The sequence below is a fragment of the Pterocles gutturalis genome, unplaced genomic scaffold (assembly GCF_000699245.1).
Source record: "Pterocles gutturalis isolate BGI_N339 unplaced genomic scaffold, ASM69924v1 scaffold20301, whole genome shotgun sequence".
Taxonomy (NCBI): Eukaryota; Metazoa; Chordata; class Aves; order Pterocliformes; family Pteroclidae; genus Pterocles; species Pterocles gutturalis.
In genome coordinates, this window is record NW_010100917.1 from 42,952 (window position 1) to 60,187 (window position 17,236).

Genomic DNA, 17,236 nt, shown 5'->3' on the forward strand with positions numbered 1-17,236 from the left:
AATATATTTAACATACTGTACTAAATAAGGTCTTGACTCTATCTATTGATCAACTTGTATTAAAAACAGGAAATCTGCCCCTACATTTTTTTCTCTCCACTAGCTTCTCTTTATGAGGGTGCCGTATCTGCAAAGTGTCATGAAGATGAATTCTACTCTTATTTTCTAATTCATACGCCTTCCCTGAAAGTGGTGTTGCTATAACCACAAACACCTTTGACTGAAAAACACCTTCATTCTAGCCCTACAGTTTCTACCACCAATTCATAATACAAAGTTGACAGCATGAAACTGCAGGGAAAGGGCTCACTTTGAATTCAGGATTATGAAATCTCTTTACAAACAACAGATATTCTGCAAAGAGGATGTAGGCTACTAGCGAAGATTAACAGTAAACTGCAGCAAAAAGCAATTTCATGTTTATAGTTTCATTTTAAAAGTTTTGTCCCAGTGTACACTTCCTCAGAAAATGTTGTTTTTGTGGCCTCTAATGGCCATTCATTTGGAAGTATTATCTATCAAATGCTTCTGCAAGGAGTTTTCCAAAGCACCAAGAAGATCTTGAGAGAGATTCTGTACTTGGGCCACCAAGACCCAAATGGCCAAAAGGACAAGTGAACCATCAGATTTCAGACCTCCAAACAGATTTCCTGTTATTGAGTCAATCTTGAAAGGAACAAGTTTATGGAGAGGCAAGAATGCCACCAGATACTAAGAATCCTTGTCTGGACAGGCAAAAGACTAGGCAGATAAATTAAAGGGTGTTCTCCCCTTCAAGGAGTTCTGGGATACTGGATGAAACTGTATCTAATCTCCACAGTAAAGGCAGAGGGACCCACCTGAATCAAGCCTGAGGGGCTCACATTGGGTTTGCGTTTGTAGACAATCAGTTTTCCTGCAGGGTAAACCCCTGCATAAAAAGGCAAGCCTTTGCCCCCATGCAGCTTCTCCTGCAGTTTGTCCAATGTGTCTGCCCGCAAGAACTTTACATTTTCTGGGTTTTTGCATGAAGGCACTCCACTATCAGGAGTCTCCAAGACAGGTATCTCAGGCTTCTCGTCCTTGTCCTGGTAGGACGGCACTGAAATTTTCACTCTGGAGGAGTAGACAGGAGGGTGGTTCTCATCCTGGGCCTTGTGTTCCGAAGCCAATTCAATAATGAAGCTACCCACTTTGAGGCACTGTGTCGCGTTACTGTTGATATGCTGTGATAAGATGTTCAAGATCTTATTGTGATCTTCCTCCCAGTTGCAGTCAGAGATAACCTCGATAAGTTTGGTTGGTCCACCTGGAGTGGTGTGATGAACATAGGAGGTGGAGGAAGAGTCCCCCTCACTATGGGAAGACCACCAGCTTTTCTCTGAGAAAGAATTGAAATAGGTTTCTGCAATACTATGGTATTGTAATCACCTGGATATTCAAACAAATTTATTCTGCCCACACCTCCACCCTTGTCTCATCTGCAGGGCAACAAGTAAAAGAACTGTTCAAAGCATCGCTTCCCCTTGCAGAACTTCACAAGCAAGCAAAAACTCACTGCAAAACTAACGTAACTATTTCTCACAGTTCGCTCCCTGCAGCCATACCATCTCAGGTTGTACCCCATTGCATCACAAGCTAAACAAAGCTGGGTCGTTTCAGTACACGGATGAAAGATCTCCAAGCAATACCAACATGCAGTAGAAAGCATCACTGGTTATTCAAGAGATGGCACTTTTCTCTTGGAGTCAGAAAAGGACCAGTGTCCTATAATAGTGCGAGGGGCAAACATGCTGCTAGCAGAACTGTCTTTTGCAGAAGATGTGTAACAGAAGCATGACCTTTTGTTGTCATTAGAGATCCAATGTCACTTTTTGCAAAACCGTAAGGATGTTAAGCCCTGTGTCCTGGCCATTTTAATTTCACCTACCAATTCACCAGCATTTTCAACTAGTTGCATTATTTTTTCATTCCCATCCTTAAATGCAGAGTGCGCTGTTGTATATCAAATGGCGAAAAAATTCAGCTCAAAAAGGCAGCTATATTTCATCAGTGGATGACACAATGCCTCCAGTATGTGTCTCATTTTAAAGTTCATAAAATTATTCAGGCCACTTCAGACTGAAGGAGAACACAGACGTCTAGCCTACTTCTTTGTGAACTAGAAACTCAAAGCCAGTATATATAATGTAGTAAAGATTCAACCTTTCAACTTGAACTAAAATAAGTCAACATTAAACAACTCCAAAAAAAACCTACAGGCACTTCCTTGTCCCATGCGGTTCTCAGTGGAGAACACAAGGATCCTATCCTCACAGTACCACTTGGATATTTATTAATTCTTCAGTAACTACAAAGTAACAGTAAGGAAGGGGGAAAAAAAAAAAAGCTAAAAAAACCCCCAGAGAAACCAAACTCCATTCCTTCACAACTATCTAATTATCACTCTGAAGGCAAGTCTGCTGTGAGGTATTATCTTTTATTGCTAAACAAGCTACAGTAACACTGGTTATTTTAACCTCAGAGCAACAGCAAGTACTGGGTATTTACCTTGCTGTATCTCCCATGTGACACACACACACACACACACAACTGCTTAAGAAAACAGGAAACTGTAAGCACATCATAAGATTTTTATTGACAACCGTAATAACTCCCCCAGCAAATGGACTTCGGTTTCATCAATAGCTGCAACTTTTAAAAAAAAATAAATCCAACACGAAAACCACACAAAAATGTGAAACTACCAAGAGGTCAAATTATGCTCAAGACTCAGCTCTTACCTCCTGATTTATCATCGTCTTTGTCTGTCTCACAGGTTGCTTTCTCAGGAGACTGAAGCTCTGGCTCATGCTCCTGCAGGAGGAAAGAAATTTTAAAAATATATTCATCCTGTGTATCACTCTTCCATACTAAAAATCACATCACAAAATAAACTAGTTTGTCATACTGTCACTCCAAATCATAAAACATATGCTAACTTTGACAACATTACAATTTTCAGGTTAGAACAGCTTTTCTAACAATGAACATTTAAGCTTTACATGATAACGCACATGACAGCCACGAATTTCAACAGACATGACCATTTCTATCACAGTAACAAGACAAGTTTACCAGCACTGCTAGGTGATGATCTAGGTTCCAGGCTCCCCTATCACCATCAAATCTAAGTCAAGCCCTCATGTCAACATAGGAGTTTCTGCAGAAAAAATTACTTCAACATTTGCAATATTTCTGCCTGTTCTATGATATATGGTAGTTACAGTGTGACTTCTTACCTTTATACTAGAACTCTGTGAATCACTTTTGTCTTTTTGTTGCTTTTTCTCCTCCCTCTTGCGTTCATATGCTCGGACCCTTGCACAAGTCATCATACTTTCAAAGTACAAGTAGACAGGATCCTTGTCCTCCTCTCGAATCTCCCAAAAAATTTAAAAAAAGACATTAGATTCATCAAACAGTTTTGCTTTCTAACAACACTTCAATATTTGTGCTCCAACATTAAACATCAAAAGAAAGGTCTAGTGTTTAATGCTGAATCTGCCCTCTTAGTATCACATAGCCCAGTCTACATCTTGCTTCCAAATTAAATATTCCAGGGGAGGACGGAACACCACCACCCTCCAAAAACCCAAACCTGTTCAGATTCTCTTCTAAGTGGTGAAACAACTCCTAAGCATCATGCACAGTTTAACATTATCTGGTATACATTAAATAGCAAGTCTGGTATGTTTGTTCTTCAGACATAACTAGACTCAACTCTACTGCTGCTCTTCCTCTACTGCTGTTGTTGCTTTTGTTAGATACTAAGGTGAGGGGAGAGGCAAAGGCAGATTATCCCAACATTGGCACTGAAACCTCAAACAAGAACAAAAAAAAGACTCCAGAACTACACTGAACACTGTGTGTCTGTATATCAATTTGGTTTTTTGCAAGTAATTCATTAACTAGGCTACATTATGCAGCTAGTAACTTACACAAGCATTACAAGACCAGTAATCGTTTTGCCAGAAATAGCATGTATCATGGCTTTTTTAAAATTAGGCTATTAGTGAATCATAATCACTTTTTACCATCTATGTATTGCTACAGTAAATTCTCAACACAAGACGGACACAGTTGAAGATTTATATACAGTCAATTCATCCTAACTTATCAACATACCTATAGGCAGTCAATCTTAAGACTTTCATCTCAAATTTCATCTAAAATGGCCTAGCACAGAAGCTTTCGGCAGTATTTGTTTTCATTTTGAATACAAAGAAAAACAAATGCATCTCTTTTCCTTTCTTACCACTGGATTGGGTTTAGGAGTATACACTCTGCCTGGTTTAACTCCACTGGAAGATCTATGTTTACTAGAAAGCAAGACTTCAGGGCTGGGCAGTACAGCGTATTTGACTGGTTCAGTAACAGATGGTGTTGGGATGTAAATTGGTTCTGGATCTATTTCACCTTCTACTTTCACCCACAATGGACAATTCCTAATAGGCTGTTCTGGCTCTGAGTCACAGATTGCTGAAAAAAAGAGGAAAAACAAACCCAACTTACTTATAAATTAAGTACCATCTAACACAGCAGTAACAGAATTTTTTGTCTGAGCCTGAGGTCTAGCCATGCAGGAATCACTAGTTCATACTGCCAGAAAATACTACTGGTTGTCTCAAATTCTAGCAAAAAGTGACTGGGATCTGTCCATAAGAAAGAAAGAGGAAATGAAAATAAAAATGATTTTACAGTAATCATTGGTTCTCACTTGTAGTGTGATAACAGATACAGAAAAACACTGAAGCATTCATGACCTTCATTGATGTTGTATACTTAAAAACTGCAAAACACCTCAAGAACCCAGACTATTTACCACAGCTCTAAAAAATAATTCATTTATTCCAGTGGAACACCAGATTAACACTATGTTAGTTTCTAGCTATTGCTAAAAGTACTACTAGCAAGAAAATGGAAGTGTAAATTCATGGTCAATTTCTACCAATTTGGTTTTCTGATCATACCTTAGGCCAGATCTGAAACTACCATAAATCACTATATTTACACTGAAGTTGATGAACAATGCAGCTATTTATAGCAATTGAAAATACAGCTCCAGATACTCACTTGATGAAAGAAAACAGCACTACGACAAGGAAGATTACCAACAGTGATAGCAGTAATTATCTCATATCCTTAGCCTTTGAAGACATTTGGAGAGCTGAGCAAGAGTTTAAATTATGAAAAAGAAACTCCAGATATTTGATCACAACAAACAACTAAGTAGTGCCCCAAATGCTGAACAGATAAGTAAGAGTTTAAAAAAACCAGGGGGGGGGAGGTATTATTTCTTGCTAGTCAGCTATATGAAAGCAGATGTTGCAGACATCTCTTGGAATTTACTCCCAACCTCTGGATTTAGGAATGGCATCACTACTACATCCTAATAAAAATGCCCACCCAGCTAGGTGGTTTCTGCAAAGCTGTATGTAATCACTTTTTGCCCAGCAATACTCACTGTATTCCACCCTTTTTCTTTTCTTCTTATCTTTCTGCTTCTGCTCATCTTCCTCCCCGTCACCTTCTTCTTCCACATCTTCATCCTCTTGCTGTTCTTCTTGTGTTCCATAGAACACAAGACTTCCACGGGCAGCCTTTTTCAATATTTTCTTATGCTTTGATCCTCCCTTCACCAGCACCACTCTTCTCTTCAAGCAAGTACAACCAAACATACAGTCTGGCCTTCGGCAGTGGGTAGGCTGACGTTTCTCCAGCGCTAGACTGGCACATATGCAACCCAGTCGACAGAAATCATTACTGCAAGGAGGCGCTCGTCGTCTTATTATTTTGTGGATAGGTTTGTTTTTGAGAGAAGCCTACGAAAAGTTTTAAAGAAGTATACACTTCAAATTTTAGTAAGAGGAAATATTTGTAAGATTAAATCAAGCATATGCAAAATTGCTATTCAAAGTTCATTTAGAATAACCCCTCCAACTACATGGTTTACATATGAAAATTTGTCATCTATACTGAAAAAAAATCAGAACAGAGAGTTTTCATTTGAAGTCTTCTGAGAGGCAACGTGAGACAGATAAACCATCTTGGTAATAAGTAGGATGTAAAGAAAGCAAAAGAGGTTATCATATAACAACCAAGTTATAAGACCAGGATTTTTTTGCAGTTAGTTAAACTGAAAAAAAAAAGTGACACAGTAAGGAAACGCAGATACTGAAGAGCAATTGTATAAACTAGAATTTTTAGTGGTGAAAATTTGAGATAACTCTTAATGGTTCACATCAACACACTACCATCACAATTAGTTTTTCCACATATCGCTAAGTCAGAACTTCTCAACTTTCACTGCGAAGACTACGCCACAAAGGAACATCGCACTTTGTGTCATGCTTCTTTGAGCTTCAGTCTTATTTTCTGCATCTTTATGCAACATCAGTAAGTACACAGATTCGGAAAAGCAAAAGTACAGAAAGGAAGGAAATTACTTCAGATCTACCTGAGCTGTAAGCAGGGTTGCCAGAGAGATGTCTGCTCGTTCTTCTGTAATATAAGTCCGTGGTTTGCCATCCCAGAGACCACATTCTTCCAAGTCCATTAACTTCACTTGAGATTTAGACAAACCTGGTGGACGACCTGCTTGTTGCTGTTGCGGTGCTTGGCGCAAACTAATCTGTTTTGGAAGTACGTTTTCATCCAGACCTGGCACCATGAAACTGTCTGCTTGGTTAGCCAAACTGCTGTTTGAGGCAGACTTAGCAGCCTTTTCCCCTGACGCTGAAGAGTTCTGTTTCTGCCTTGCAGAAAAAGGCGAAGGCAGTATAGGCCTGTAAGAGGATTTTACTCTACTAGATGTCTGTCTGTTTTGAGTCTTTGTCTTCCTAGAGGTAGATGACAGAGGAACGGGCTTGAATGTGTAAGAAGTCGATGGAATTATGGTAGACTGCTTCTTTAAAACACTGTCAAGTGTTCGCACATAACTAGTGCTCTTAGTGGGAAGCTGATACACCACAGGTGAAGTGGGAGTGCTAGAAGAGAATCCCATACTCGTTTCCATCAACTTCCCTTCATTTTCCAGGTACTCATCCAGCTTGTCACTACAGAATGCTGAGCGATTTTTCAAGGAACCTTCTGAACTGCCACCTAAATAAATAAAGAGCACTTTAAGTAGCTCCTGGGAAAACGTACTGATAAATTCTACAATAATTAAACAATACAGAAGAGGTAAATACCTCTCTAAAAATAGAAACAATTCTTTCAGAAGAGTACAATGCAGACACACCAAATATAATCCACTCTGAAACAGCACCAGCTGTCAGAACAACTGTTTCTGTGGAGGTTTTACATGTGTGTTCATTGACAAAACAGTAAGCATTCAACAAGCAGCACTTCTATGCAACTTACTTTGTCCTGAACATCTAAGCCTATGGTACACCATACTACATCTAGAATACCCCAACAAAGCACTGTATGAAAGTGCAGAATATACAATATATATAATTAATCTAAAGTAAAAAGCAGCATTTGCCAAACATCCATTTCTCCCTGAGGCAGGGCAAAGTGATCAAATATATAAGGAATATCTACTCTAACTGGAATTAAAAACACGCCAACATAAATAAAGATTACTCTAGTTCATTAAGGTCCTTGGGGCAACAGAATTCTGGAATTACCATACTTCCAAGTCAACTCAAAACTGACAAACAAAACCAAAACCATTAAAGCTTTGATCTTCATTCAAGCCTTCCATGTAAAACAGAATATGTGTATTTTTATCTTACTCAGAGTCTCTCTTCCCTCATAAACCTCCACTCTGACCATGAAAGCACTACAAAAAAATTCTTAATTCATGACATTTTGAATATAAAAAATTAAATCTCTCATTAAGACACACACAATTACCAAATTGCAAGATCTATGGAAGGTCAAGTACAAGGCCACACGTGGGAAATATATATACTGGGTTTTTGTGTTCGTTTTTTTGGTGTTGTTCTGTTTTGGTTTTTTTACCTTCATTTCTAGAAGCACCATGAAGCTTCCCTCGCCAGCCTTTGATTTTTGTGAAGTCATTTGTCTTTCCTGTCCTGGAAACAAAAGGAAATCCAGTATCTGGAAAAGAAGAAAGCTACCCTCAGTTTATGAACCAAGCTTGACTGTATCAATGTCCTAGCAAACTCTGCTTATTCTTTTTCAGGGACAGATTAACAGCAGTAAATCAAAAGGCTAAATAAAGAGACCTGACTTACTTTTTTTTTTTTTTTAAATTGACAGAATATTTAAAGCCAAGCTTCCTGTAGAGTTCTGCTGTAAGGCCTTGCAACTACTACCCCATACAAAAGATGTTTTCTCCTGTATTTTCAGTGTTAAGTCTCCTTAGCAACAGTGTAAGCAGTTGATTCCAAAACTCAACCAGGTGAAGTCAGCTAGTTAGTAGGCTAAAATGGAACAGGCAAGTACTGAGCTGATACTACAACCTCTCTCAGCAAGGAAAGTAATTTGAGTCTCTCCCCTCAGTTGAGCTACTGACTTTTATAAGATCTGTAGAAACATCATTTAATGTTTGCTGTTCTGTCAAATTCAGCTTAGTATCAATTAGGAGTAGAGACTCCTAGAGGAATAATCATGAAAGGCAAACAGCAACATCTCTGTCAAGTTATCCATCAGCTCTGGAAGCTAAGCTGGGATGTAAAAACTCTAACAGGGATTTGTGGGGCTGTTTTACATATTGCCAGGCTACAAATAATTGCCTTTGACACCTGACATTTGACCGAGATCTTCTGAATGGAATCTGCCTCTTCTGCAGTATAAACAAAGTTGAAACACAGTGTCTGCCTCTTTACAAGTTTAAGAAAGACACTGTAATCAAAATATTTAAGTAGGAGAATGAGGTGAGTACCAGAAAGATAAGCACCCCATTACTTCGTCCAACCAGTTTATTACTAAAAACAGTATCTACCAACAGTATTAGAATCAGTCACATTATAATGAGAAATGCACTTGTCTGGATACCAAATACATTCAGAAAAGCACAACCGGTCAGCACCTTTGTAATAAATTATTATAATGAAGATACAGGTTAGCCCCCAAGTGGCACCTCAAACTCTTCTTCTGGAAAGTTCTGAAGCTCAGCTCTGTGAAAGACAGCTTTGTTTTGCATGTGAGCGACATCAGAGAAACATAGATTGCTTAGGCTTTTTCTGGGCCATTTGAGAGCAGCTGCCCGTATAAAATAAGCTAGGCAGATACTATTATACTGGATCACAACCACCACAAAAAGGGAAGGCTAATGACAATCTGGCCAGCATTACTCAGAACCCCTTGGCCAGAAACCGCATAACGGCTTAAGAAAGTTCTAAGATCTTGTCATTTTAATACCGCTTTAATCTCTTTAAGATCTTCATTTCAACTAAATGGCCATTCATTCCTTTAGACCATTGAAAATATAAAGGTAATACTTAAGATTTCAGCAAATTCATATTCTGCCCACCTGGAGAATTGGGATTGGTTCCTGGATAGCTCCACAAAGAGTAATTTGAGTAGGAAAGAGGAAGCTGCACGCCCAAGTATTTCAAGTCAATGCTCATCGTTGGGTCCACAGAATTCAACTTCAGTCCCACTACAACAGGCAAGTATCAGTAAATGTCTCAATGCAGCAAGATGTTAGAAAAAAGCAAGTCAAGATATTTACCCAAAAAATAAAACATTAAGTTATGTACAGGCTTTTCTAGCATTCACACACCATTTTAAGAGAACTGGAAAAGAATATTAGCAACTATAACTGTTACTTATACTGGATTTGTAGCAGGTATGAATTAGAGTATTTTAAGGAATGGGAAATCAAGAAAAAAATTGAATTACTTTTCATAGTTTTTCTGATTACTACTGAAGTTTCCACAAAAATTTATTAACCAAAGTGCCAGTGTTGTAATATTTCTCACAATAAAAGTTTTTGTTTGTTCGTTTTTTGAAGTAGTTACCACCACTTACCATCCCTGAAGGTTAGAGTTACTGCCTGAACCCAACCCAGCTGACTATTTGACAATTCATACCACTACAGAAATTACCAATCTTTCCAGTGGTACTTACACTCCCCTTCTGTACCGAAAGCTGTTATTGTGCAAGAACATATGCCACACACACTTCAGTTTCAACCAGCAATAAGAGATAAGAGCAAACCACATTTTTGTTCTGAAGAAGTGTGTGTATGCATTTGGAAATTATGATATAAATGAAGTTGTATTCAAATGGTGCTCTCAGGACAAGTTAATCAAATAATCCAGATCTCAGTAGGTTTGTTTTTTTCCAGGCTCGGCACTTTGCAATAAAACACGTTTTGGTTTTGCCTTTTTTTTTTTTTTTTTTTGGAAGCAGGGGGAAAACGGCTATAAAGAAACTAAACCATTCATGTTATTGATGCCACCACAAATGCTTAACCGCCACAAATGCTTAACAGCTTCCTTCATCAACTCGCACAAAACAGTGAAACTGAAATAATTTACTTGGCCACAACAGATATCTTTATCTATAGCAAAACAAATACAAATAAAGAAATGTTAAGAAAAAAGATATTAAATTTTACTTAGTACCTTTTTCAGAAAATATTGTTACACTGAATGTAAGAAATGACTGTTGTCAATCAAATTCAGCTTGCAGTCTGGAGTTGTGAACATCTGTTTTGGTTTTTAGCTATAGAAACCTACAAATGTTGCTCCTGTTGCCAACAAGTCTGAAATTCATATATTAAATATGTGAGGTTTGAAATTGAAAACATATGACTTGCCAAGGCTCGGAACATATTAACTAGTATTTCCACATACAGTAGAAACCTTGTGTTGGTGGTACACATTTATGTTCACAAGTGGCAACACAGTGACCTGATTACTGGCAGCCTGAAAACAATCGAAGTGGAACAAATCTCAGGCATGGTTGTTAAAATGGATACCATTATCAAAGACAGTCTACCGAGATACAATTTTCAAATTTACACAGGGAAAATGAGTGACAAGCAAGTCAATCTAGCATTTTGTACAAAAAAATGTCAACCACCAAATGTCAAGATGCCATCCACTTCTTTTCAAACTCAATTTAAAACAAAATGGAAGGAGTACACAGTTTATTTTTCTTGACACTTCATTTGAATTATTCTGTCATGTTCAAAAACAAGCCTACCTTTGTTTAACACTCTAACAAAAATAAGATCATCACCCATACACAAAATCAATTACTGCAGTTTAGGATCATGAAGTAAAAAACCACCCAGACGAAAACCAGAGCATGACTCCAAAAATGCAACAAGGAATGAACGAAGACAGCCTAAAGACAGCAAATGGTAACAGTAAATATTATGTCAGTACAGACATCACCATAAATGACAAGTGGACTATCACTTTTACTAATTGTTATCATCTCCAGAGTATTGCTAAATTTCAGATGCTGTATTCAAATAGTAGCAAATGAAGAACCTTAATAACTTTCTCCTCTCCATCAGATGCAGGTGCTAATTCAGAAACATGATGCTTGATAACAGTGCCTTTGATTTTCAAGAATACGATAAGGGATTCAAATTAGCTCAGATAGAAAAGGCATTCCATAGCATTGCAGTACTCTGGAAGGAGCTTTCCTTCTAGGCAGGAGCTTTCCTTCTAACATGCCTAAGTTGAATTCCCTTATTTCTGAAGCATCTTCTTCCTGCAGTCCTGGTGCCTCTAAGATCTAGATAGCCTCAGTCACCATTTTCTTAATTTCACAAATCAACAGCAATTGTAGGGTTCAGGTACAGCTCCAACACATCATCAGTGAATCTCAAAAACTTAAGCTTCTCAACTACATTGTCCAAAACCAAAAGCAGAGTTAACATCAAAATTGCTATGTCCATTTTCCATACTGCAGCGAAGACAAGAAAGCCAGTTAAGCTTCTACAAAATGGCTGAAAGCACATTTAGAAACAAGCACTTCACAGCTTCCAGACAGAAGGGAGCCATGTCCCCTCTGCCTATTCTGCATAGATGACAAGGGAGCATTAGTCATGATCTGTGCACAAGAAATTTTGGAGAGCAAGTATCAGAATTTAGAAGGCTAATGAGGCTGCACCAAGCTTCAGGATTGCTACTTAGAATTGGTATGTCTGGGAAAAAAACAGCCCTTAATTTTGGCCAAGAGGCACCCCTCAGATGCCTTCTTAAGCCTTATTGATGATGACATGGGGGGAGGGAGAGAGAAGAAAAAGAAAGAACAATTCCTCTTCTCCATGAACATCACTGTGTTACCTGATCTCAAGCCTGCAATGGAAGGCAATAGATCTGTAACTTTTTGGAAGGTGAAGGTAATCTGAATAAAGATGGATTCCAGTTCACATGCAGTAACTGAAGTCTAACAACAAAAGTATATGTATTGTAACTCACTTCACAGCCTGATAAATGACATCTGAATCTATCTGTAGTAATGCTCCTGCTGCAAATAGTATTCACATAAATTCTTTTCCCTCTAAAAATCAGACAGGTGAGAGTCATTCTCGTCATCGCTGAATTACAATTTCACCATTTAACAGGCTCAGCAGATTACCATCCAACACTGGAAATGACAGTCACAAGCATTCAAGAAAGTAAAAATTCTTCAGATTTTTCTTTTCAGATTTTCTTCTCCATTTTGATGCATCTTTGAACACCCTTCAGAAGGTACTACATATTTTACCACCACTTATTTAGAAGCAGGAGAAGCACATGGATTTTACACATTCCCATATTTTTATGGGAAAAGATAACATTTAGGAGGTCCACAATGTAATCCCAAAAAGCCTTACCCACTGCTATAACACTTGCTTAGTGCTGTATCTAGCATTGGCCAGCAGTTGACCACAAAAGGGATTTTACCACCGTTTTTGAAATACGACAACACATGCAGACCTGTGAGGGAAGGCTGGCTATTAGAAAATAGGGCTGCCTATTTCCAGAATCATGGAAGAGGAAAACTGCATTTAGATATCCATGATACAACTGTCAACACTAATGCTCTATCCCTGAGGTGCAAACTGGCTGGGGATGGGTTATCTTGTTTCATTCCCATCACATCAAGGATAGAGCTCTTAGACCTCTTCTTATGACTGCTTTGCAAAGGTGGGAGACAGGAATGTCAGCTCAACACTAGCAAGATGCAAAGGCATCCCTTTAAATGGTTGCAAAAAATTTCAGGCTAGTTCTCATTACACCCCTTGCATAAACCACTCAAGATAATCCACGGTTCTCAACAGTAGACACTCTGTGAGGACCCAAAATAACTAGTACCAAATAAAGATCAGTATTTGGAGTCTCAAACCCTACAGAGCATGAAGTACAACACCTCCACTCGGATCAATTTCTTCATCATCTACTCTGATGTCTATGTTAATGGTATCAGTCTCAGGACTACTACTGCTGAAGATTTTCAACATCATCAGCGAAGAGAACATTCACTTCTGCTGTTTTGATCTGTGACTTTCTTCAGTCTGACCTCAGGATAATACTATACATAAATTAAAGATCACAATCTAGAAGTATCTTGCTTGGCCCTCGTATGTGGCTAGTGAACCTGGATCTACTCTAAGAACTACAGACTCAAACACAGCAAATGTAGTCTTAGTTCTAAGTCTTTCTGGATCTCTAGCTCCTCTGCTACCAGGAAATAGCTATTTCCTCTGGAGGAGTAAAATCTGCTCTCTACAAGGACTAGCTCATTACAAAAGAGGTATTGCCCAAAGTCGGAAAGCTCAGCATCTTCTACAAGAGGCAAATAATGACATGCAGCCTCTTACTCTGCTATTGGAGATTCAGGATTCATCTTCTGCCTCCTCCACCTCTTCTGGTTTGCAACATGAACATGTGAAAACTTCTTTACTGGCTGTCTGAAACTACTTTTAAAGCCTCTAAGAAGAAAAAAAAAAAAAACAAAACACCACAAAAAACAAAACACCAAACTGTCAGATGCGAGATTCTCTCTCACTGCCACAACTGGTAAGAGGGAACCCTACATTTACACACAAATTTCCTTTCATACTCTCACATTTGTACATACACAACTGTATGCTTTCCTGTCTTTGAAAAAAACCCAACCAAAATCAGATCCCAGCTGCACTGAGTGTACACAGTATTACCATCCAGTAGGAAATTATCAACTCTGTATGATTAATATACAACCAGGTGCAAGAATATGTACACAGTCCACTTACCTTCCTGAAGGCTAGGATGTATCACTTGCTTATGCCTCAAGGTCTTCAGCTCTTCCATCAATTCCTTTTCCAGTACTTGTATCCTTGCTTGACAATCTACTCAAAAAATAAAAGTGAGAGAACATATTAAAAACCATCTACCATGCAAAAAAATTACTTACATCATTAATTTGCCAGTGTGTCTTCACAAATTCCCTTATAGGAATAGCCACCTACAAAAACCACAAAAATGTACCTGGATCATTTGTAGTTAACAAGGGAGCCTGAAGATTCTGTGACTCTTCTCCTCCAACTCTGTCAACAGTGTGAATGTCAAGAGCCTCCTACATACATAAAGAGCCTTGAATAAGATACCTTAAAACACTTAGGTGAAGGCTAGGCCACATCAAAATATCACTAAAATATTCAAAACATGAGATTGTTTAATGAACAAGTATGCATTCTTTCATATAGAACTCTAGATCCCCCTATTTCTCCCCAAGCTGCTAAGTACAAAAATGTTACAATTAACATAGGGACAAGATAAAAACAGATTTGGAAAGAGGGCATAAATCTCAAAACTCAGTTTAAAAGAAAATAGACCTTCGGCTTACAAGTACAAAGGGCTTAAAAATGAGATATAAGAAAAGGTTCTGAATTTTACTCAAAAGTTAGGTTTTACCTTTGATGCAAAGGACACAAAGAGGACTCCATCAACATCTTCAAGGTCTGGCTTAACATCTGGAAGAATACTTCCAGGTCCCAGAGAGGTATTCTTGCTTGTGATTACAGTTCTCCCTATACCTTTAGGTGGTCGACCAGCCTTGGAAATTTTCAGTTTCCGTGGCCTTCCTCTTTTACTTGTAACAGATGACAGGGTGTTTTGATGGCTAACAGAGCCTTTCAGGGACATAGGATTCTTCAGTATGCCAGGCCTTTTTCTTCCACAGATCTCTTTAGCTGAAAAGTGAGAACTTACTGAGCCCCTGAGATTAAAATTAGGTGATTTAGACAAAGCCCATTGGGCCTCTCTGATTGAAGAGTATTTCTGTGACATTTTACTCACAGAAGTCTGTTTTTTCATAATAAACTCCTCAGTCACAGTGGCTGTGTCTGAGCCAGAGCCTTTGTGATTTTCAAAACACACAGGCAAAGAATCCAGTGTTGCACTCAAAGGGGATTTATCCTTCTTGGAAGAGGAGAGCATGGTCTGCGGCAGCTCAGATATCTTCACTGTGCTCTTTGTGACTGCACAAGGTTCCAAATAGACCACAGGCATCTTCCCACTCTCCAGTTTTAACATTTTTGCTTTGGCAACACCTGAAGGACTGGTTAGCAGACGTTTCCTAGGTCTGAATTCTCCACCAATTCCATCTCTATCACTGCGTCTCACCAGGTGTTTCTGTAGGATGGGATCATCATCATCAGTGTTGGAATACTCATCAGTTTCTTCATCTGTGTCTTCCTGTTTCACAGTTATTCCTTGCGTGCAAATACTTGACTCGTAGTCATAGCCGTCTTCTGGTTCCTCTTTAATGACTACATTGAAGTGTCCATTTGGATCCAATGGGGATGCCACACGGGAACTGCTTTCATAACTGCTAGCAATGGGACTGGGGAGCAAAGGAGGAAACAAAGAACACAAGATCGTTATCAAATCTCTTCCTTTACCAAAATTCCATCATCTCCCATAATCCTTGGTTACATATTGTAAAATACCTCCAAAATTCTGAAACGTGAGACTGCTAAATAAGCTGCCATTTACAAGCTTACATTTGTAGAAGTAAGCACTAAAAAAAAAAAAAAAGCCATAATTAAAAACAATCCCACTTCTTCTCTGAAGGCAGCAGCACCATTTCCTTCCCTAGCAATATCAGGGTGACATTTGCACTTTTTCCTATGAGCTCATGCTAAGTTACCATTTTTTAAATGCTCAGATATAGCCTTAGTTTGCTGTGTATCTCATTAAGTCACCTTAATAAAGCCCTTATGCTTGCAAATATGAAGCCAAGTGAGTGCCTAACACACTTCAATTTACATGATTTAACTAAAATTTTAGTTAATTCAGCCTGAACCCACATACAGACAATTCCTAAATTCCTAAATTCAACTGCTGTCCTAACGCTTACAGAATGTTAACATCCTATTGAATTATGCTCCATCTTCTAACAAGCCTGCGTATTAACCTAACCAGAAATTGATATATCACGTATTCGGTACTGAAGACTAATGGTGCAGCCATTTACATTCCCATGATGGACCTGAGGGACAGACACAGTCAAAAAATTGCAGTCAGCAATTTTGTTAAGCGTATCACAAGCTAGCTCCTTGTTGTAAGAGGAAACACCTAAGATATGAAACGAGAAACTAATATCCACAATGAACCTCAGAAAATAAGTCAAGACTTATTTCCTAAATATATCAGATAGTATTCCAATATTCCCTTTGTTTCATAAGATAATACACATAATGTTAAATATGTTAAATTATTATTCAAGTTGTGTTAACCTTATGTTATTAAAAATAACAATATATTTGACCTTAACATTGACAAATAATTTTACTAAACAATAAAGATATAATATAATATATAAAGGGAATATTGCTTTGTATACCATGCATATATGTGTGTATTTTATTATTATTACCCACACTATACACACCCACCCGCTCCTGAAGCTGGAGAAGTTTTGGAAGGAAAAAGAGTACATTAGCCTGTAAGACTTAAGAACCAGTAAAGTTTGCTTGTGGTTCCCTACATGCCCCCAACAACCTAGTGGTTCCAGGCATAAACATTCCTAGAGAAGTGTCCACAACATAAATTAAACATTTCATAGAATCACAGAAGGGTTTGGGTTGGAAGGGAGCTTAAAGTTCATCAAGTTCCAACCCCCCTGCCATGGGCAGGGACACCTCCCACTAGCCCAGGTTGCTCAAAGCCTCATCCAGCCTGGTGTCTCACCACCCTCACAGGAAAAAACTTCCTCCTAGTATCTAATCTAAATCCACCCTCATTCAGCTTAAAACTGTTACCACCCATCCCTCACTCCACTTCCTGATGAAGAGTGCCTCCCCATC

The 17,236-nt window shown here is 38.5% G+C and overlaps 1 protein-coding gene across 1 annotated transcript in view; it reads right to left on the bottom strand.

The window, feature by feature from the left end:
• Window positions 1-15,771, bottom strand: part of MGA (MGA, MAX dimerization protein) — a gene marked incomplete at its 5' end in the record, with an annotated part of 40,824 nt that extends 25,053 nt beyond the window's left edge. The window contains 11 exons of the mRNA XM_010081594.1: window positions 840-1,360; window positions 2,763-2,835; window positions 3,261-3,401; window positions 4,277-4,500; window positions 5,486-5,843; window positions 6,479-7,122; window positions 7,990-8,088; window positions 9,467-9,595; window positions 14,180-14,275; window positions 14,415-14,502; window positions 14,841-15,771. Coding sequence (XP_010079896.1) covers window positions 840-1,360; window positions 2,763-2,835; window positions 3,261-3,401; window positions 4,277-4,500; window positions 5,486-5,843; window positions 6,479-7,122; window positions 7,990-8,088; window positions 9,467-9,595; window positions 14,180-14,275; window positions 14,415-14,502; window positions 14,841-15,771 — 3,304 coding nt within the window. The remainder of the gene's footprint in view (window positions 1-839; window positions 1,361-2,762; window positions 2,836-3,260; window positions 3,402-4,276; window positions 4,501-5,485; window positions 5,844-6,478; window positions 7,123-7,989; window positions 8,089-9,466; window positions 9,596-14,179; window positions 14,276-14,414; window positions 14,503-14,840) is intronic.
• Between the last annotated feature and the right edge of the window lie 1,465 nt (window positions 15,772-17,236).